The 23,843-nt window shown below is 31.7% G+C and overlaps 1 protein-coding gene across 6 annotated transcripts in view; it reads left to right on the forward strand.

The window, feature by feature from the left end:
• The window catches only part of QKI (QKI, KH domain containing RNA binding), a 177,153-nt gene that overhangs the window by 53,856 nt on the left and 99,454 nt on the right, over positions 1–23,843 (forward strand). For all 6 annotated transcript variants that reach the window (XM_051998075.1, XM_051998078.1, XM_051998077.1 and 3 more), the window contains exon 2: positions 4,774–4,916. In XM_051998075.1, coding sequence (XP_051854035.1) covers positions 4,774–4,916 — 143 coding nt within the window. The remainder of the gene's footprint in view (positions 1–4,773; positions 4,917–23,843) is intronic.

Below are 23,843 nucleotides of genomic sequence, written 5' to 3' on the forward strand. Positions count from 1 at the left end.
ACAGCTTTAGCAAAGTCCCAGATATAAAATAAACCACAAATCATCAGCATTTCTATATATTACTGAAAAAAGCAAGGCAGCAAGAGATAGATTTTCCTATACCTGCCAAGACAAACTCAGAAACTATATGAATACAATTACAAAACACTTCTCACAGAAATAAAGTCAGATCTAAACAACTGGAAAAATTAGCATTTGCTAATGGGTTGCCAAGTTAATAGAATAAAAATGACAATTCTGCCTAAATTGGCCTACTTATTCAGTGCCATACCACATACCAGTGCCAAAAAATTATTTTATGGAGCTAGAAAAAATAATAAAATTCTTCTGGAAGAACAAAAGGTCAAGAAAAATCAAGGGAATGAATGAAAAAAAAAATCACAAGGGATGGTGGCCTAGCAGTATCCGATCTAAATCTATATCTATATCTAGATATCTAGATATAGACATAGATATCTATCTATCTATATATTTTTAATAGCTTTTTATTTACAAGTTATACGCATGGGTAATTTTACAGCATTGACAATTGCCAAAGTTTTTGTTCCAATTTTTCCCTTCCTTCCCCTACCCCTTCCCCAGATGGTAGTTTGACCAATACATGTTAAATATGTAAAACTGTATTATAAAGCAGCAGCCCTCAAAACCCATTTAGGTACTAGCTAAGAAATAGAATGATGGATCAGTGGAGTAGGTTAGATACACATGAGACAGTAATCAAAGCCTATAGTACTCTAGTATTTGATAAACTCCCAAACTTCAATTTCCAGAAAATGTAAGAAACTCAGCATAGACTTACATTCTCACACCCCATACTAAAATAAAGTCAAAATATGTATGTGATTTGGAATTAAAGGATAATACCATAAACAATTTAGAGAACAAAGGATAATTTAGCTATCAGATTTTTGGAAAAGGGAAGAATTTATGACCAAAGGAGAACTACAGAACATTATGAAAGGCACAATGGAAACTTTGATTACATTAAATTAAAAAGTTTTTGCACAAACAAAATCAACAGAAACAAGATTAAAAGGGAAGACCAAAGCTAGGGAAAAAATCTTTACAACCCATGTTTCTGAGTGTGTGTGTGTGTGTGTGTGTGTGTGTAATGAACTATGCCAAATTTATAAGAATACAAGTCATTCCCTAGTTTCCCAATTGCAAAGGATATGAACAGATAATTTTCAGATGATGAAATTAAAGACATCTATAGTTATATGGAAAAATGTCCTAAATCATTATTGATCTCACCTCTCAGATTGGCTAAGATGACAGGAAAAGATGATAATTCTTGGAGGGGATGTGTTCAAAAGAAAAGTTAAGATGATACTGCATTTGGGAGCCTGGGTCATTGGGAGAATGGTGGTGACCTTAGCAGTATTATGGGAAGACACTATATATATATATATATATATATATATATATATATATATATATATACATATACATATATATATATATATATATATATTTTCTTTGGGGGCCTCTCAGATTATTTATATGTATCCATTTCTAAAAAAGCCAAATTTTTGGAAATCCTTAGAGGTTGTTTTGCTTAGGACTGATGCTTCCATATAATCTATGCATTTCTCTTTTCCTCCTATTTATCTATTGAGTAAACTATATTTCTCTACTCAATTTTGTGTTTATATTCATCCTTCATTCTCCTTTTAACCAGTTCATATAAATGTTAGCTATTACCATCTTCCTCCTTGTGAGAACAGGCTTCTACTTGTACAATCTGATTATGTGTGATAATTCTCCCTAATTTTCCTCACCATAGTTTTTTTTTTTTTTTTTTCTATTTCCCCCCCCCCCCCCCCCCCAATTCTTCTTATAAGGTCAGCAAGAACTACTACCAGGTTTTCTGTTTAATTACATCCCTCTATGAGCCCAAAGGATTATAGAAGTCACAAGGGTTACATGTATTATCTTTCCATATTAAGATGATAAATGTTTTATCCTTGTTTAGTCCCCGGTAGTTATCCACATTTATTTTATTTTTTGTTTTTCTTGACTCTTTCTATTTGCAATTCAGAACTTCTATGCAACTCTGATCTTTTCATCTGGAATGCTTGGAAGTATTTAATTCCATTAAAGATCCAATTTTTCTCCTTGAGATTATCCTGAATTTTGCTTAGTAAATTAATTCTGGCTATAAACCTCTATCCTTAGCCTTCTGGAATATTATATTACAAGCTTCTACTCCTTTACACTGAATCTATTCCTGCTAAATCTTTTATGATTCTGCCTATGGTTCCTTGGTAGTTGTATTTTTTCCTTTTTCTTTTCTTTTTTTTTTTCTTTTTGTTGTTGTTGTTGTTGTTGTTCCATTGCCTTCGGATTTTAAGAGAGATAGGCATGTTTTTTTTAAGATTTTTTTTTTTTTTTTTTGAAATTTCTAGGCTTATCACTAGATTGCACATGTCTGGCCAGAATATACAGATTGGTCCTTCCATTGCTTTCTTGGGAGTATTGAGTATTTTAGTAATATCTAAACGACATCTCAAACTGGAGACCTGTAAGCTTTTAGTTCTCTCTTAGTGGTTTGATTTGGGGCAATGTTTGATTGTTCCTCTTATGATTTGAAATTTGCAAATTCCTAACCTGGACCTGGATCTTTGCAAACATTCTCATTTTATATTTGTTTTGTTTCCTTAGACAAGTTGAACTTGGCATTTTGAGCCATCTGGAAACTTCAACCCCTGGTTAAATTAAACTTTTTAGGCTTTCTTTTCATTTCTGATTCCTGTCCTGATTAATCCTCTATGGGATTCAGACTGGACTGGATAGAATAGTTTATGAAGAGAGTTACAAGGTAGGGGAAACAATAAGAAGACAGGTCAGCTATGATGAAGAACTGAACTGGAGGTCATGTCTGTGAGTGGTGAGAATATTTGAAGAATGGAGATTGAAATGACAGGATTTGTCAGCTGCTTCTACTTTGTTGGCTGAGGAAGAATGTGAGCACAGTGCTTGAAAATCTAGGAGATTTCACAGATGGTAAAATAATAGATAGTTATACCACCTCTAATGAAGTTTATAAACCATATGTGTCTGAATCCATAGCAATTCTTATTCATATGGTTTTTAGATCCTGATCTTCATAGTGTGACTACCTTGAGTTCTCAAAGGCCAACGCAGTTGTTCAATGCAATCTCTGCCAAGTACTCCAAACTTTGGAGTGGAGGCTTTTTAGTATAGGTTTTATTATGGGCTATCTGCCTTGTTGGGGGCATTTTTTGGGCAACCTTCAAAAGCATTATGTACTAAGAAGTAGAAGAGTTATAAGGTAAGTTGATAGAAGAGTATATTGAAAATATTCAGGTTGAAAGTGTTCTGATGGTCTGTCATGTCATTCATTGTCAGTATAATATAATTCTGTAATGCTCATCAGGATGAGCTTTATCTTTTTTAATCCTCACATCATTTTATCTTTAATTATATAGTAATATTGTGTATGCAAATATGTGCTAAATTTTATATATATGCAAATATATGCTTCAGTATATTTTAACTATTTGTCTAGAATATAACTTAGTTTTGTAAACAAGTTAGTGATTAATAAGGGAAATAAATTTTAAATTATTGAAAATATGCAATAGTATTGTTCTCAATAGTATTATATAGAACTGATTTCATGTTAAATTTATGCTTCATTTTACTTCCTTTTTTTTTTTTTTTTTGTGTAATTTAGGATTCCATAATCTTTCCTTTGAAACCATCATCTTCCAAATAAGATTGGCTTTCCTTGCTCAGAGACAATTGATATCTTAGATAGATGGTTTAATTTATTGAATAACTAGATTAATTAAGTGGTTGTGTTTTATAATATTAGGAAACACATTATCTAAGTTCTACTTTTGCTAGATGAGACAACTTAGGCCAAAAAAAAGGCAAATTGAATGCCTAAAATACTAAATAGCAGAAATGACTGGAACCCAGGTATTCTAAATTATAATTCATGATATATCTCCACAGGCTTTCCTCCTATATTCTGGGATATGGATCTTGTACAGATACTCTTGAAGACATTCAGTAAATAAAATTCTTTGAGCTATCAAACTAATTTAGTTCTATGGAAGTACTGAAAGGGTGTGGTAATGAGGTAGATTCATTGAGTGAGGGTAGTACTATTAAATAAGATAAACCTTTCTCCATCCTTCCTCCCCCATCTGATTGACTTAATTTCTGATTTCCCAAAAGGTTATTTTATTTGTTAGAAATTTTGCTAGAATCAAACATTGTCAAATTTTTATATTTTGACAAGTTTAAAAACAGAAGAATTAAGTGTTCTATCAAACGTAGCTTCAGAAGACTGATGTGGAAACAACTCTTGTTAAAGAAGTCACATATTAGAGGTACAGAATGAGACTAACCTATTCTGGATGGTGTTGATTGGCTTTACTTAATTGCATTTATTTATTAAAAGGGAGAGAATTTATGGGGTGGAAAGGGGAAGGGGAGAAGAGTGAATTAGTGGATAATTAAATTTAGACAAAAAAAGGAAATAGGAATAGCTTGAAAACAAACCAAAAGGCAACTGCTAACAGGGTTTTCTACTTTGTTTCAACCTTGTGTGAAATTTAATATTTTTAATAGAAAATCCAAATTGCACAAGCAAAGTTGATATTCTTTTAAAATCTGCTGCATTGGTAGTGGTTGTTGACAATGATTGACTTCATTTTTAAAAATTAAGAATACATTTTTTTTTGTGCCAGCAAATATTTTGGTGGCTAATAATTTCTTTTTTTTATTTGCCCTTAACAGAAATTAGCAGAGTACGAAAAGACATGTATAATGACACGCTAAATGGAAGTACAGAGAAAAGGAGTGCAGAGCTTCCTGATGCTGTGGGACCCATTGTTCAGTTACAAGAGAAACTCTACGTGCCTGTAAAAGAATACCCCGATGTAAGTAGTAACTTTTCTGTTGAATCATCATAATTTGCCTTCCTTATTATGGGGAGATAACACTACTGAGTGACTCAATACCACTTTACTACCATTGTATTTATATGAATTTTGGGGAACAGATGTGGATGGTGTGGATTAGCCACTAGTAAAAAATAAAGTTTTTAAATTTTAGATTTTCAGTTTCACTTCTCTTCTTTTAGTTATACATGTTTCTTATGTTTTAGACATTTATGTTAATCCAAATAAGGAAGTCACATTTTGGAGCAATAATTTACAATTCACAGTAGTTGGGGGGCGGGGGGGATGTTCTTAATTTCCATTTAATCTATTTTATAATTTAGTTCATTTAATCTAGTAAATAGAAAATTGTTTTCTTATATTTAGTAAAATTTTATGATAAGATAAAATATTTGGTTTTTTTTTTTTTTTTTTTCCTGTGTATGAAGTCAGTAAAAGGAGTTGATTTTATTTGTAAATATCTAAAAGTTCTTAAGTAGATAAGTGCCAACTATATCACTGAACTGGAAAGTAAATGAATCTTTTCCCAATACAGATGTTCATTAATTGATTTAAGAACATATTTAAATATATAGAGATGATGCATGACTTTTGGATTGAGAAGTTTACAGACTTTGTTTTTTAGAAGGACTTTAAATAGGCACAAAATTTGTGGCTCAAATTTTTTAGCAATCTTCTTTAAGATAACTCTTAGAAGTAATCATTAGTCAATTTAAGAATTTCTAACCTTAGAATTGGACAATTTGTTCATTTATTGTATGTGAAAGAATATAAATATATTTTATATTTAGTTCATGAAATAGGATATTTTAAAAAACATTTCAAAATAGTTGTTCTTTGAAATAATTCTTATAATGACAAAATAGCTGATACTGCTTCAGAGAACACGTTTTAAAATACTTCATCTTTAGTTTAGAAATAGTTACACTTTTTGTGAAAATAGGAATTAGTTAATTTTACAGAGATTTAAATGTTTTTAACATCTTACTTTTGGCAGGTAAGTTATGCAGTATATATAGTGTATAGACCTGGAATGAGCATGGCTTGGGTTCATATTCAGCCTCAGACATTTTCTACCCATGTGACTCTGGACAAGTCAGTTGGCCTCTTATTTATAATATATATATAATGATAGTAGTGCCTGTTTTCCAGGGTTGTTATGAGGTTCAAATATGATAATATTTATCTCATAACATTTAAGTGAAATTATTGTTTTTATTAGGCATTCTTGATAATAGGCCCAGTTGTATTCATACTTTTAGTCTTTTATTCTAGAAATCATGGTAAAGAGAAAGAGCTAAAATTACCATATAATTGTATAGCTATAAAGAAGAGATTCTAGAACTTTTCAGTATTTGAATTGAGAAGAATGAAAATAATTTTTTGAAAAATTCTAGCTGCAGATACGGGTATTAAAAATTTGGTGAATCCTGTGAAATTTTTTCCCAGTACATTCCACTTTAAACAAATTTAAGACTCTGAAAATTGATCGTGTTACGTTCACTGTAAAAAAGTAAGTTGTCACAACTCTCTAATTAAAAAGAGAATCATTCAATAAATTGTTACTTCATAATGACACAGTCAAGAGTCAAAGGTTTCTCACCTATTATTCAGTCATCTAAATTCTCTCACTTTACCACTGAAGAGTATTGTAAAGACATTTTTAGAAGATGGTCTCTGGAGTTGTGTCTCTAGTTTTGAGATTTTGAGATATGAAATTAGTGTCTTGGAATCATGTCATGGTAAAGAGGTAGAATGAGAATGAGGAATGAAAAGAGACATTGATTGGTGAGATAGTGTAGTTGTATCAGTAGTAAAATCACAATTTTTAGAGTTACAGCATTTGTTTTTGAATTTCTCCTTTGTGTTTCTGTTTTGTGATGGCATGCAAGGGACTTGACTTCTTTGGGACCCAGTTCCTGGTCTTACAGGGAGATTGGATTAGAAGGTCTTTAATACCTGTTTCAGTTATAATAAACCTGCTATCCCATGACCTGACATTTAAGGAAATTTTTGATGACATAGAAAAGAGTGGTTTTATTAGATGTGACAAGATAATCTAGAAGGATATCAATTGCCTGTCATTGAAGAATAAAAATATATTAAGAAAGTAAGAATCAGGGAGTTTATTCTTCCCTTAAATTGAGTTTTCAAAGAGCGAGCATAGTTTCAGAATTTGGGCATTTTAATAATTTTTTGCCATGTAGGAATACTTTTTTCCAAAACCGATGAACAAATTATTCTTGTTTACTTTGAGCCAAGAAAAGGGACTCTTTAAAAGTGGAAGTAGCAATTGATAGCTAAAGGGTAAAGCAGAAAAGCTGCAACTGATAAATGTACTTAAAGATTTTGTGCCAGTAGGAGACATTAGTCCTATATCTTTCATTTTAACCGTTTATTCTCTGTTCTATCAGCAGCAACATTGATAAATAGTATTTTGTAGCCTTATCTGGAATCATAAAAATTATATTAATTTTGAGTGTCAGTGAATTTGGGAATGAGTTATGTAAAATAGTTGCATGTTTTCAATCATTGGTAATTATTATTAACAAGCATATTATTAGAGCTAGAAAAGACATTAGAGATTGATTAAGAAGGATGAAAAGAAAAAGTAATAAGTAAAGTCTATTACATGCTACTATGCCAAGCATTTTATAAATATTTTCTTTTTTTTTTTAAATAGGTTTTTATTGACAGAACCCATGCCAGGGTGATTTTTTTACAATATTATCCCTTGCATTCACTTTTGTTCCGAATTTTCCCCTCCCTCCCTCAGATGGCAAGCAGTCCTTTACATGTTAAATAGGTTACAGTATATCCTAGATACAATATATGTGTGCAGAACCGAACAGTTCTCTTGTTGCACAGGGAGAATTGGATTCAGAAGGTATAAATAACCCGGGAAGAAAAACAAAAATGCAAGCAGTTTATATTCATTTTCCAGTGTTCTTTCTTTGGGTGTCACTGCTTCTGTCCATCCTTGATCAATTGAAACTGAGTTAGAGCTTCTCTTTATCGAAGAAATCCACTTCCATCAGAATACATCCTCATACAGTATTGTTGTTGAGGTATATAATGATCTCCTGGTTCTACTTATTTCACTTAGCATCAGTTCATATAAGTCTCGCCAATCCTTTCTGTGTTCATCTTGCTGGTCATTTCTTACAGAACAATAATATTCTATAACATTCATGTACCACAATTTACTCAACCATTCTCCAATTGATGGGCATCCATTCATTTTCCAGCTTACTACAAACAGGGCTGCCACAAACATTTTGACACATACAGGTCCCTTTCCCTTTTTTAGTATCTCTTTGGGGTATAAGCCCAATAGTAGCACTGCTAGATTAAAGGGTATGCACAGTTTGATAACATTTTGAGCATAGTTCCAAATTGCTCTCCAGAATGGCTGGATGTGTTCACAATTCCACCAACAATGTATCAGTTCCCTGTTTTCCCACATCCCCTCCAACATTCCGCATTATCTTGCCTGTCAAGATAACCTTGTCATTCTAGCCAATCTGACAGGTGTGTAGTGGTATCTCAGAGTTGTCTTAATTTGCATTTCTTTGATTAATAATGATTTGGATCATATTTTCATAAGGCTAGAAATTGTTTTAATTTCTTCATCTGAGAATTGTCTGTTCATATTCTTTGACCATTTATCAATTGGTGAATGGCTTGATTTCTTACAAATTAGAGTCAATTCTCTATATATTTTGGAAATGAGGCCTTTATCAGAACCTTTAACTATAAAAATGTTTTCCCAGTTTATTTTTCTCTTCTAATCTTCTCTGCATTAGTTTTGTTTGTACAAAAACTTTTCAATTTGATATAATCAAAATTTTCTATTTTGTAGTCAATAGTGATCTCTAGTTCTTCTTTGGTCATAAATTCCTTTCTCTTCCACAGGTCTGAGAAGTAAACTATCCTATGCTCTTCCAATTTATTTATAATCTCATTCTTTATGCCTAGGTCATGAACCCATTTTGACCTTATCTTGGTGTACGGTGTTAAGTGTGGGTCAATGCCTAGTTTCTGCCATATTAATTTCCAATTTTCTCAGCAATCTTTGTCAAATAATGCATTCTTATCCCCAAAACTGGGGTCTTTGGGTTTGTCAAACACTAGATTATTAAAGTTATTGGCTGTTTTGTCCTTTGAACTTAACCTATTCTATTCATCAACTAGTCTATTTCTTAGCCAATACCAGATAGTTTTAGTAACCACTGCTTTATAATATAGTTTTAGATCTGGTACAGCTAGGCCATCTTCATTTGATTTTTTTTTTTTTTCAATAATTCCCTTGAAATTCTTGACCTTTTGTTTTTCCATATGAACTTTGTTATTTTTCCTAAGTCATCAAAATAGTTTTTTGGGAGTCTGATTGGTATAGCGCTAAATAAATAGATTAGTTTAGGTAGTATTGTCATCTTTATTATATTTGCTCGCCCAATCCAAGATCATTTAATATTTTTCCAGTTGGTTAGATCAGACTTAATTTGTATGGAAAGTGTTTTGTAGTTTTGCTCATAAAGTTTCTGATTTTCCCTTGGCAGATAGATTCCTAAATATTTTGTACAATCAGTAGTTACTTTAAATGTAATTTCTCTTTGTAACTCTAACTGTTGGGTTTTTGTTAGTGATATATAAGAATGCATCATGATGACTTATGTAGGTTATAAATATTTTCTTATTAGAACCTCATAACTCCGAAGGTAGGTGCTATTATTACTCCATTTTACAGTTGAAACTGAGGCAAACATTAAATGACTTGCTTAGGATCAAACAACTAATAAGTCTCTGAGGCTGAATTAGAATGAAGGTCCTCTTGACTTTAGTGCTATATCTATTGTGCCTCTCCATGTTGTAGATGAAGAAACTGAGTTCTAGAGAGTGTAAATGACTTGTCCAAAATAATATTGTAAAGCCAAAGTCTAAATATAGAGTCATATGATTCCAAATCTGATGCTTCTGGAAAATCTGTAACATTATACTGACTCTTTTGTTCTATATTATTTTAATAGCACAATTGGATTTGAGTTGTAAAACTTTGAACAAAAATTCCACCAGTTTTGCTAATGCAATGAATTCCTTCAGTAGGTGAAGGGGAGAGAATAAACATTTTATAGAGCCTACTATGTGCCACTGTGCCAAATACTTCACTTTATCCTCATACCAACTCTTCCAGACAAGTGCTTATTATCATCATTTTACAGCTGGGAAATTGAGGCAATTATTTGCCTAGGGACACAGAGTTAGTTAAGTGCCAGAGGCCAAGTTTGAACTCAAGTCTTAACTCCAGGCCTCAAATTTTGTTTTTTATGCCGCTAACTACTCCAGTGAGAAATTTTCTCTCTAATTGGAATTATTAAAACAAGGGCTGAAATGACCACTTGTTTAATATGATGTGGAAGAGATTCTTATTCTTGATGTTGTATGATTGGACTACATAGCCATGGAAATTCCTTGGTCTTTGACTGAAACCTGAGTCATATCTCGGTCATTCATAAAGATGCATTAGAAGTCAGATTCAGAGCAGATTCTTAACGGATAGGGTAATTTATAAAATATAATATGTATGTAAGCCAGGTAGAAACTTCAATTTGGAAAGGATCTTAAAATTAATTTAGTACAAGTTTTCTCAATACAAGAATTTCTTTGATCAGCATTCTTGTTCAGACTATTCAGCCTGTTCAGCCTCTTCCAAGATGCTTCACTTCTTATAATCCAGTCAATAGATACATAAAATTGTTTTGTTATTTCATCTTTACCCGAGTTAAGCTAAAAGCAGTTATGAAATTGCTGTCACTGTCTTTCTGGAGGTTGGTTTTTAAAAATATGTGTCTTATTATTGCATAGGTAGATTAAATGCTTTTTCATTTGAATTTTTAAAATTGTGATTTAAGAATTCAGAAAGAAACCCTCCTATACTAGGACAGGATTTAGAGATAATCTAAATTATCTTGGTCCTCTGCAACCATTCTTCTAGGTCTTTATATTTTGAAAGTTTTTTTGTCCCACATAATATTAAAATTATGTCAATTGGGTTTGGTAACAGCCGTTAAAAATATTTTGATTATCCATTTTATGTTAGTGATTTGTGGGAAATGATTTTCGTCTATGACTCGAAATAATTATTTATTGCATCCTCAAGGTCTGTGGATGTGTCTTCAGATAGTTTATGAACGATAATGCTGTTCTTGGGTGGTTTTGATTTCTTCTGTCTCCTTTATTTTTCATTCTTTTGATAATTTTTGTACTATTAAGCGAACATTTTTGTAGTTTTTACTGTTCAGATTCCTTAATTAATGAATAATCTCTTGGGTTGCTGATGGAAACAATGTCCCTTTTTTTTTTTTTTTTCCCCTGAGGCAATTCAGGTGTTATGTGTCTGAGGTCAAATTTGAACTCAAGTCCTCCTGACTTCAGGACTGGTGCTCTAACCATTATGCCATCTAGCTGCCCCTACTGGAAATAATGTAGACTTGAATCACTGTAGTAAATCTGCTTATGTAAAACATCATGTATAGCTCAACCATTTATTTAGGTACTTCTTTGGGACACCTTGGTTGATTTCATATGGATATTGGTTATGGAAGGCTTCCTTTCTTTCACTTTAAATCTTATGTCTTAGCTCTTTAATTGGAACCAATTGGAAGAAAAACAATTTTCATAATTGTTGGATACATTCAGGAGTATATACCTTACCTATTGTTTTTCTTACTATGTCTTGATGAAATGATGTTTCCTTGTTCCAAATTTTTTTTTTGTTAGTATTTAATAGGTTTCTAGTGTGCTCTGAGAATATAAATAAAAATATTGATGATGAACAAGTGTTCTGTCTCTTTGTTGGAATTATGGACCTCATGTATGTAAATATTAGTTTTTCCCATTATTATCATCTTCTTGGCATCTTTCTTTGATGAAATTACAAATAGAAGTGGAACAGGGATAAGTTGAATATTTTTCATAAGTAGAAAAACAATTTTGATTAGAATGAAAAGATAGTAGCTCATCCTCCCTGAAAACTTTTTTAGTAAAACTTTAGTGAACAGGACAACAAGATCAGTGCACTCTTCATACAGTCCCTACATGATTTTGTAATGTGTCACAATGCATGTTTTGAAAGCTTTTCATTCCAGATAGCTTAGGGATTATGTACATTTATAGTGATATCTATTAAAAACATCATTCTTTTTGGATCAGTGTTATGTTTATTTGATAGTGATGATGTTCTTGTTCTAGTATAGCTTTTCATTGAGCTCTTAGATATTTCAAGTTTATATTTGTAATATAGTTATCATTTTTTGTTGTAATTCTGAGTGATAACTGTCAGGTGGCTCAGTGGGTGAGGGTGCTGGACTTAAAGTAAGAAAGACATGAATTCAAACCTGCTGCAGACATTCAGTAGTTTTATGATTCTGGGCAAGTCAATTTAACTGTGTCTGCTTCAGTTTTCTCATCTGTAAGATGGAAGTAATAATGCCATGTACCTCACAGATCTGTGAATTCAGATAATATATGTATAAAGTATTGTGTGTGTGTGTGTGTGTGTGTGTGTTCATAAGTCAATCAAGTATTTTATAAATTGCCTATTGGAGTTTAGACACTTAGACACAAATAGTGAGCTTTCTTGCATATCTTGCTAGGAGTTTAGTGGTTGCTAAAATTTTGTAGCTTTGCATCATACTGCAGGTTTTCTGCCAATTCCTTTCATAACCTATATTGATCACCAAGTCTTAGCTTCTTGAGGATAACTCTTCTGTGATTTTTTTTTGGAGATTGTAATCTGGTTATCACAAGCCTTTGCTTTTTGGCAAATCCTCATTACTGAAACATTTATTTCACACATCTTTGGCAACATAGTATTGGTTGAGTTCACATGAGGAACACAATTGTACCTGTGGCTTTTGTTTAGTGACCAGCTAATCTTAGAATTTAAATCTAGCTGTCCCCTTTCTCTATTTTGGTACGGAACTTAACATTAAATCGTTCTGTAACTCCTATTGTGTTTCTTTAAAATTGTTTAGGTGTTTGTGAGGTAATTTTCAGATCTGTTATGATTTGATTTTCATTTTGAACAGTATACAATGAGTGGTATTGCATAAGGCTTATTATGTAATTTTGTCATTTAACTTTGATTTCAGGATGTCAGAAAGCCATTTATCACATTCAACCTAGTTCTTGATTATTTGGAAGAATTTGTTCATGTAGCTCCATCCATTGGTTCATTGCAGCCTCTGAATTCATCCATTTAATTATTCTTTCCTTAGCATACACTATGAATTTTAAACTCAGTAAATCTATATCATATTTTCATGTCATGCCACTGAGGAAGATTCAATGAGAGGAAAAGGCTATTTTATATTTTTTCAGTGGAAAAATTTTTTTCAACCATAAATATGATATAATTAGTAAGTATTTTAATTTGAATCCTTAGACTTGGAAACTATATGCACAGTTCTTTTTAGGAAAGAAGGTACTGCATTTAAACTTAGACAGAACCACTTTGGATTTTAAATATTATCTAGAAAATATTTTTTGTATCAATTGTTCTTAATATTATGTTAGTGCGACATTTTTAAAAATTTTACTTTTTAATAGCTTTTTGTTGACAATATATGCATGGATAATTTTTCAACAGTGACCCTTGTAAAAACTTACTTGTCCCACTCCTCTCTACCTCTTCTAGTTGACAGGTAGTCTCATACATGTTAAATATGTTAAAGTATATGTTAAATACAATATATACATATTTATACAGTTATCTTACTGGTGCTATATTTTAAATAGAGAATAATTTTCTTTGTGCAGTAAAATATCTAACATTCTCACACTACTGAATTCCATTTTATATATTTGTAATACAAGAAGAAGACATGAATGAAACATTGATAATTCCATAAAGGTAATGTTATAATGCTTTTTGATTTCAGTTGTTAGAGAGAAAAATTCTAAGTTGTCCTTTATATACTTGGGATTTTTTGGTATAATTCTTTAACTAAAAGGCCAAAAAAGTTTTTATTCTTTTTACTTTTAGATTTATTTACTTAGCTGTTGGAAGATGTGGGTGCTTTATATAATTGTTGGCACTACTTACTGCCGTTTGTATCAGTTCAATTCTTCCCAGGTTTTCTTGTAACTATGCTCTTCATCCTTTATCACACACATTCCATTACAATCACGATCAGAGGCAGCAATTTGTTCAACTATTCCTCAGTTGATAAAGTTCAATTTCCAAATCTTTGTCATCATCAATCCCTCCATCCCCCAAAAGAAAACAAAATTCTACTATACTTATTTTTGTCTATTTCCTTTCTCTTGATTTTTTTTCGGAGTACAGATCTAGTAGTGACATTGCTGGGTCAGAGGTTTATACAGTTTTTCATAGACCTTTCGGTATAGTTCCAATTTTTAAACTTTTTTCTTCTTCAGAACCTCTGTGAGAAGCCTTCTAGGTATTTAACTTTCTCTACCTCGCTGAATTTGTCTAAATTTTTTCCCAGGTCCCATCTTGTATGTGTTGACATTTCCATTTCATTGGTTCACTTTGTCTATTCTTGTTAGAATAGTTGCAATAAGTAATCCATTGCCTAATTTTTCAAAACATTATTAAATTAATTTTATTTTAGTCCCTCTGTTGTGCCTGACATTTGCTGTGTTTAAAAATATGGCCATAAAAAAAATATGGCCATGAAAATCACTTGAAGAACCCAGAAGATGATTATTAAAAATGAGTAGAATATAATCCCAACACATTTTTAGTTATACCTTGAACATTTAGTCAAAACACTTTTTGATATGTTTAGCTGTAATCATTTGGCAAAACTAATCATTTTCTGATTAGTTATTATGAATGTATAATAGGAACTTTATCTTAAAATGTAAAGTTATAAAGGCAAATGAAATATGTACCTTAATTCATATTTTGTGGGAGAAGCCTGTGATTTTTATTTAAAAGAAAATATAGCATTGACAAATAACAGCATTCATATTGTGACTATGTCCTTTAAGCTTTATCCTCTAAAATTAACATGCCACTTTGCAGATTTATAATTGTTGAGCCACGAGAAGATCTGCACTTAAATAGGGGTTAATTAATGTTTTTTCCCTCTCTTCTTTTGGCCTTTAGAGTAGCACTTAGCTTAGGTTGTTTGAAATGATTTTCTCTGGAAGTGTTGTGACATTGTTTTAATTGAATGAAGCTGCAGAACTGGCATGATAAATCAACACAGAATGAATTCTAATGCCGTGCAAACGATATTAACTTGGAAATTGGTTGCAGTAGACAAAGCAGCTGCTATGATTAATTTTTTTTTTCCATTCCCTGCTTAAACCATTTTAAGAACGATGACCTTGACAGTTTCAATTGTGATAATATTAGGATCCTAGTGGTAGGCTTTTTCAAGGCCTGATTTTTTACTGGTCCTTGGGCAGTATGTACTTCTCTTTCTCTCTCTCTCTCTCTCTCTCTCTCTCTCTCTCTCTCTCTCTCTCTCTCTCTCTTTTAATTTGTAAAATTACTTTTTATGCCATATACCTTTTTGTCTCTTTAATTCCTTAGGAGAATTCTGATTATAAAAGCTATCAGCTTAGTTTTCTCTTTTTATTCCTCATCCAAAATGTTTTGTTTTGTTTTTTTTTTTAATAGCATTTTGGTATTTTGACATAAGAAAGGAGTGTTGTTAACTTTTAGTGCGTAATGTTGGGCAAAGGATAGACCAAAAAGAGACTATACATGTTCCTTCATCTACAAAGCATTTATGTTACTAGTTTTACATTATGCCATGTGCTTATAGATTTATTTTCTGGAGAAGCATATGCTTCTAGTATGCTACATAACAAACTTTTTTTATTGTTACCTAAAATGATAAATAAACTGTACTCGTAACATGATGTCTTTATAGGAGAGCCTTTGCCAAGCTTCCACTGATATTATTTGAAACTTTATTTATTGCAACAAAATTCAATATAGGTATTCCCCCAATTTACATGGTTGAATTCGGCTTAGCAATACAACAAATGTTTTATCAAATCCTGGGCTGTACCCTGTGGTTAAAATCAACACTCCTTCCTCCTGCCATCAATTCTTATAGGTGGCAAAAAATAAAAAAATAAAAAAAGAACTTTTATTCAATCTATCACTTAATCTAATGGCCTTTCTTCAATTTTTAGAAGTCCTTAATTGTATTTTTCTTTCATTTAATATTTCTATCTTTGTCTTTTTAGCAGTCACCTGATTCTCTTTTTCTGCTGCCTTTCCATATTTTTTCCATGTGATTTAATTGAGAAGATCTTATCAAGGATTTAATAGAATTTACTCACCTTATTCTCTGCAAAAACCTTGGTAGGCCACCTGCAGTTATTTTTAAGGGTTTTTTCTTTTTTTTTTTTTTTAATGAAAATATGTTCAAAGAAATGATTCTTATAATCATTTATATCATTAGTAAAATGATCAACTCAGCCCTTTCCCAGATCTTTTCATTTTCCCTTTCCAGACAACTGGTGATGTTGGAGAAAGAAAAATTGATGCTATATATAAAAATCTGTGAATCATCTTCATAGAGTAATAATTAAATCTATGGGAACTAATGAGATTTAACAGGTGAAAATTTATGGAGAAAGAAGCAAAAAGGAACTGTAATAAGACTTTGGAGATCATCCCCAGGTAGGACTTAATAAGTAGGTAATAAGGAAGATGAAATAACAAAGGAGACTGAGGACTGAATTGGAAAGAGTAGTATCACAAAAATCTGTAGTGGCTAGATCTACTGAACTGACCAAACAATAAACTTTTATTAAATGGTTCTTTCTTTCTAGGCCTGAGGAAAAAATACAAAGAATGAAATGATCTGTGTTTTTAAGGAGCTTCTATTCTATTGGGGGAAGAAAAGTTAATGCAGAAAAAATATAAATAAATGCAAAGTAGAGAAATGTAAAGTAGTTAGGAATGGAAAAAGGTACTCATTTTAGAATGAGATCAGGAGACCTTTCATGTCCGAGGTGATACTTGATCACCAGTAATGAGAAGTTTCTTTTAGGTAGTGGTGAGGATGTATGTAGGACATTACTGGGGTGACATGGGGAAGAGAGATGAAGGGCCTGGAAAGAAATTCAGTCAAGATAATAAAGGGTTTTAAAAACTTAAAAGGAGGACATTGTTTATATTGTTTATATTTATATTATAGGCAAATTGGGAAGTACTGTAATTGATTTAAAAAGGAAGCAGCATAGTCAAATTTGTGATGAAGAAAACACATGTACTGCAGTGTGTAGGATAGAATAAAAATTGGATAGACTAGAGGCAGGAGACCCTCTGGGAAATTTTTCAGTAACCTCAGAGAAGAGGAAAAGGAGTTGTATTAGCAATAGTTGCATGAGAAGAGAGAAAGGGTGAGAAATATAAGTTGTTGGATATTTCTCTTAAAACTTCTTTTCATCAGAGATGTCAAGCAACCAGGGGAAACAAATTAAAATGTGATTGGAAAACATTTAATAACATATGTAGATGATGTAGTTTTCTAAATCAATATGCAACCTGCAGGTATCCTTATATATTTGTATTTAATGCTTCTTCATGATGCTTTTCTTTTTTATCCAAGGTCCCAAACTATCATGTATCATACATATATACATACAATTTCAATAACTTCTAATTGAATGTATACATTAATACAGAATAATAAAACACTTCTTTGAGAAAGGGTATTAAAAAAAAAGCTAGTGGGAAAAGATTTCCAAGTAATTGGGTAGAAGAGCAGGTTCTTTAAAAATGTCCTTGGTGATGTAGGTGTGTTCTTTTATTTGTTTTCTAATTTGGGAAGTATGACAGTGTCCTTAGATTAGTAATGATAGAAGATACCTTGAGATGTTTGAATAGGAATGAAAACATCTGTTATGTATAGGATATATATAATACATAATAAATATACTTCTATGTTATGTATAGGATAGTGAATGAATGTTCTATACTTTTTGTTAAAATTGACATGTAATAAGTAAGTTTAATCGAGCAAGATATTCTCAAAACAAATTCCCAAAGTGTACCATCTGAAGTCTTTTCACCTCTTAATGTTGGGAGGTAATGTCGTCATTCTTCAGCCCTCCAAAGTTGTATTTGTTATTGCATTAATCAGAGTCTTTCTAAATTGTTCTTCTTTAGTGTTATCCGTTGTTACTTTATATATTGTTATGGTTCTACTCATTTCACTTTGCATCAGTTTGTACAAGCCACCTCAGGTTTCTGTGAAATGTCCTTTCAGTTCTTATGGAACCAACAACATTCCATTACATTTACATGCAGCTCATCTTTGTTACCTTCAACAATTGTCATTTTCTTCCTTTAAAAAAAAAAAAAACTTTGCCAATTTTATTGGTATAATATGGAATCTGAGTTGTTTGAATTTACATTTATTGAATTATTAATGATCTGAAGCTTTATAAAATACATTTCCTCTTTATTTGGATTTCTTTCTTTTAGGAATACCTATTCATATGTCTTTTGAATATTCCATTACTGGAAAGTGACTTTTGAAAAATATATTTAAATCTTTTTCACATATAACTTGCATATAAGACCTCCATCAGAGAATTTTTTTTTCCCATGTAAACTATTCACCATCTAATTTTTTAGCGGGTTTTATTTATTCAGTATTAAAAAAAAAAATTCCTCATTCCCCCACTGTCACATTTTCACATTTTGTAAGTACTTAAGTGCTAAACATTGGGCTAAGTACTAATCTCAAGTGCTAAGCATTGGACTAAGTACTAATCTCAAGTAGCTCTTAGTCTTGATATGGAAGAAAAAAATACAAACAATTGTGGTACAAACAAGATATATTCAAGATAAAATAGACATAATCAACAGAAGATAGAGGCTGGTATTAAAAAGAATCTGGGAAGACATCTTGTGAAACATAATTTTTGGAGTTTTTTTTTTTGAAGGAAGTCAGGAGGCAGAGATGATGCAGAGAATTCCAGACATTGGGAGATAGCCAGGGAGAATCATAGAGTTGGGTGTATTTTATTTTAGGAATAGCAAGGAGCCTAAGATCATTGCACTGAAGAATATGAATGTGAAAATTAAGAATGTGAAATTAAGAAGACATTGGGTATAATAAGGCTCTGAACCACCAGATGATTTTATATTTGATCCTGAATGTCATAGGGAGCCACTAGAGTTTTTGAGGTGTGATGTTGTCAGAGTTATGTGCAATTAGAGACTTGTGTGTTGGGGAAACCAGCTAGGAGACATAAGTCTTCAGGTCTGCTTTAATAATGGTGACAATTTCAGTAGAAAAGGTAGTGTATGTGAGAGATAATACAAATTTAAATTCAACAGTATTTAGCAACAGATTGACTATGGATGGTTGTGAGAGAATCAAAAGAAAACTTAGATTGTGAATCTTAATAACTGTGAGATAGTGGTACCCTTGACAGTAGTTGGGGAAATGGGGAGGACTTGAGAAGAAGGTGAGGTCAGTCTGGGATATGTTGAATTGAAATGAGTGATACTTCATTTCTGATGAGATGCAGCTTATTTATACCCAACTCTTGTCTTCCCGATACTCTTTCTGTTACTTGCCCTTTTTCATATTAAGATTATGTTCTTCAGTGATTTGGAGCATCACCAGAATAATATTGTATTGGTGGTATTGAGAGGAACATTGAAGAAGATTTATCACATCTTAGAACCTTACTTTCCTCACTTAAAAAAAAAAAAGTTTGATTAGAAGATTCTTAAGGGCCTTTTCCAACTCTCAATTAGATAATTTTCATGGACTTTTGATTTGCTCTGCAGTTTAGAATCATTTAAAGCCCGGCGTGTTTTCCTAAATGCAATCCTATTTGATTTCCTTTTCCATTCTGGACTAAATTAATGGTTTTTGTACAGTCTAAAATGAATTCAGTGGGTTTTTTTTTTTTTTAAATTTAATTGATGCTTTTAAAAAAGCATTTCTTTATAAAAATTAGAATCTTGACTAAATAGAAGTATTTCACTGTAAGAGACAGAAAAGAGGGACTGTGTATATAAAAATGTCTTTAGTTAAATAAATTTGGTTTATATTTTAAAAATATAACTTAATACACAAAATTGCTTTGTGTTCTTGTTTCTGTCTTATTCTAAACTTTTTTCTTCTCTTTCAAAAATATTTCATGGTTCTTTTATTTTACATCATTCTTGCTACCCATCTGCTAGAACAGTTCACTTTTAATAAAATATAATTAAACATGTCTGAAAATGTTATCTTTCTGTATCTCTTGATCTTTTGATTGCTGAAAAGTAGGAAGCTAATTAGGCTACTTGAACTCATTGAGTATTGGGTTGGTCAGAATATTTTCCTTCTACATTGCTGAATTCATTTTACAGATTATTCTGTTTGTGTTTACATCAGTTCATTCAAGTCTCTTCTCAGTTTTCCTTGAATTCATCCTTTATTTAAAAAAAAAATCCTATTTTATAATTCAACTAATTGATGTGCACTCATTTTATTTCTGGTTCTTTGCTTCAAAATGATTATTTTGAAATTATTGCTTCAATTGGTAGGTAGCTTGTTCCTCTTGTCTATTAAAGTATATTTATTTAATCGTTTGAACTTATGCTGTATATGACTGCCATATCCACATTCAGGTTTATTCCACAACTTATTCAAGTAGTTTTTAATAATATACAGCTTTAACCCTAACCCTTGTAAAAGTATTGTGTAAAATCTCTTTGTTCACGAACCAAGCTTAAAAGTGGGGAGGCCAATAGGCCTTAGCATTAGTGAATGCACTGGCCATTATATGTCTTCAAATGAATAATGAGCCTTATCTTTGCAGGGCTTTTTTCTAGTTTTTCAGTAAAAGCAATTCACTGTACTAAGGATCACAATTTTAAACCACCTATAGAATTAATTTAATGTGCAATCTCCAGTGCATCTATGATAATCTCATTGTAATTCAGAAGAAACAAGAAAAGTGGCACCTTAACTGGATGATATTTTGGCTCTATTTCATGAGGAGAGTAATTTGGGAATTGTTTGAATAATGTTAGGAGACACGGGCTGGTATAGAGCAGAGCTTTCAACTTGGAATCAGAGAGGTCTGAGTTTGAGACCTACTTCCCTGAAATATTACGTTTGTTAGGGTGGCCATTACTCAACCTCTAATTTGTATCTTCCAGATTTCTAATCTACTAGCTTGCCTCCTTTTCACCCATTATTATTTTTTATTGGTTTTAAACGGTATGCTACAAAGTTAGTTATATCTTATAGGAAGGGTACAAAGAAAAACAGAAAGTCCATGAAAATTCTAAGTGGTTATACATTTTAATAAGATGAATTAATTTGTAAGTAGAGTTAGGATAGAAAAAAAAAAGACTTGGCCAGTAAATTCATAGTATTCAATAAAAATAATAATAATTTTACCTGTTTTGTATCATTTCAAAATAACCTTTGATAAATTTTTAGGGCAAGAAATTGTTATCTCCATTCCCGAATGAGAGAATAGAGGCTTATAGAAGTTAATCTCTGAAAGTCAGTTTGGCACTTTGAATTTTCCATGTTGTCATTTTGAGTTTTCTTTTTAACTGTGCAGATTGAAAACCAACCCCAGGCTTTATTTGTTGTCATTTTTTCCATGTTATATTCTCCATAGGGGGAGATTTTATATTACATTGTTATACCATATATCAGTCATATCATATCTATCACAATGCATCATTTCTTGTATCATTTATATTAAATCTTATGTATTAAACACAACGGACTCCTGTGTTCTTTATATATACCTTTTAATCATCTGTCATAAAGATGTTCTGTTACAGAATATTATTTGGAAAATTTTACTTTTTTTTTCCTTTCCTACTGCATGTTAATTTTTTTTTTCCATAAAAATTTTATAGAGAAGGGAAAGTAGTCCTTGTGGTTCATTAGATATTGGATAAGTGAGATTACCTTTAGATAATCTTTCCTGTACTGTTCTCAGAATTGCACTGTTTATAGTACTGACTTTTTTGTTGTTGTTCATATGCTCTTCATTAGGGATTGTTAATACAAAAGTGATGGCTCTAATGTTATTGATAAACTTGTTCATATGAGTCACACAAGCTATAAATATCAGTGATTTGAACTGAACCCATGCTTTCTTCCAAATTTTAAGTGTTGTACTTTTCTCCTCTCTTACTGTTCCTAAAGAGAAAGGTTATATAGATTTAAATTTTTTTAAAATTTTATCAAAATGCAATAAATAACAACTTTAACTTTTTTTTAATCTGCTGTTTTTTCATATTTTGTTACCATTATCTTTCAGTTTAACATCTTACGCTTTCTGTCCTTTTTAAATCACTCTTAAAGTTGAGTGTTTTCATTCATTAATGTTTTTAAAGGCCTTGGATTGGCAAGATTGATGTAAAAATACCTAATAAAAAATTTTAATTTCAGAACACTAATAGTTTACTCTGAATATAGGGGTTATCATATATACACCAATGAGTGAAAAGTAATTTATTTTGAGGCTTTCTTGAGCATTTAACATCCTAGAAGATCAGAAAAGGCAGACTGTAAATGATAGTTAATGAGTTGAGTCTTGAAGAAAATTACAATTCTAAAAGGCAGGGATGAAGAAAGGAATATATTATAAACATGTTGGGGATAGGCTTTGCAAAAGGATGGAGGCATTGTGTAAGATGACAGATTTGAGGAGGAGTAAATAGGCTCATTTGGCTGGAATGTAGGCTACAGGGAGGAATGACATATAATATATCTATAAAGATAAGCTGAAGCCTGACTGAAGGCCTTTAAATATCAGGGTTTTGTCTTTCTTAAAGACTGTAATGAGCAATTGCATGTTCTTGTTCCCAGGTGTTGTATATAGTTCTGACCTATACTTTAGGAAGTTAGCACTGTGGATCATGGACGGAATAGGTGAGACATTAGAAGCAGTAAATTATATTGTTGCTATACCTTTTTGGGGGGGTAGGGGGAGTTGGAATTAAGTGGACTTGCCTAGGGTCACAAACTAACTGTATGAGGATGGATTTGAACTCGGGTCTGGTACTCTATCTGCTATGCTGTACCTGATGATAGATAATTGGGGCCATGTAAGAACAAAATTAACAAGAGTTATATTGATTGAATATGATTGGGGGGAGGGGAGGACGACAACAATGGAGTTTGTAGAATCAAGTCTAACAATGATTCTAATGCTTCAAGCCTAGATGATCAGAAGGATGGTTGCTATCTTCTATAGTAGAAATAAGTGAATGTGGAGGGACATGTTCAGGGAGGAACATAGTTCTGTTTAGGGTATTTAAAATTTGAAATGGCTAAAAGACAAACCATATGGAGGTGTTTAACAAGTAGATGATGAAAGACTAGAATTCAAGAGAAATATTAGGGCAAGTTATATAGACTGAGAAGCCTTTTTGTGTGAAGATAATAAATAAATCTGTGTGACAGGATGAAATCAGCTGAAGGGATGAAGTCATTCAGAGTGTATATTTTGAATAAGTGACCCAGGAAAGCCCTTAGGTATGCGCCTGCAAAAAAGGGCAGGACATGCATGGTAATTTTTTTTTTTTTTTTTTTTTTTTTAATGCATGGTAATCTTGTATGCTTTTCAACTTACTCAGAATCAAAGTAAATGAACGAGGGCAGTATTTTGCTTTTGGAGTTAGAAGACCTGGATTTTTTTTTTTTTCTCCCCACTTTTGGTGCTTACCACCTGTGGGTTTTGGAAAAGTCATTTAAAATCTCATCCTCTATAAAAATAAGAGTACTGTACCAAGTTCCTTTTGAGTTCTTGTCAAATGGGATATTTGTAAAGTGCTTAGCATACTAAGCTATAACATAACAAAACGTTACAAAACATTTTGTAAATGTTATTACAATAATGATGATGATTATAATGAAATCTGAT

Source organism: Antechinus flavipes, chromosome 4, assembly GCF_016432865.1.
Source record: "Antechinus flavipes isolate AdamAnt ecotype Samford, QLD, Australia chromosome 4, AdamAnt_v2, whole genome shotgun sequence".
Classification (NCBI taxonomy): domain Eukaryota; kingdom Metazoa; phylum Chordata; class Mammalia; order Dasyuromorphia; family Dasyuridae; genus Antechinus; species Antechinus flavipes.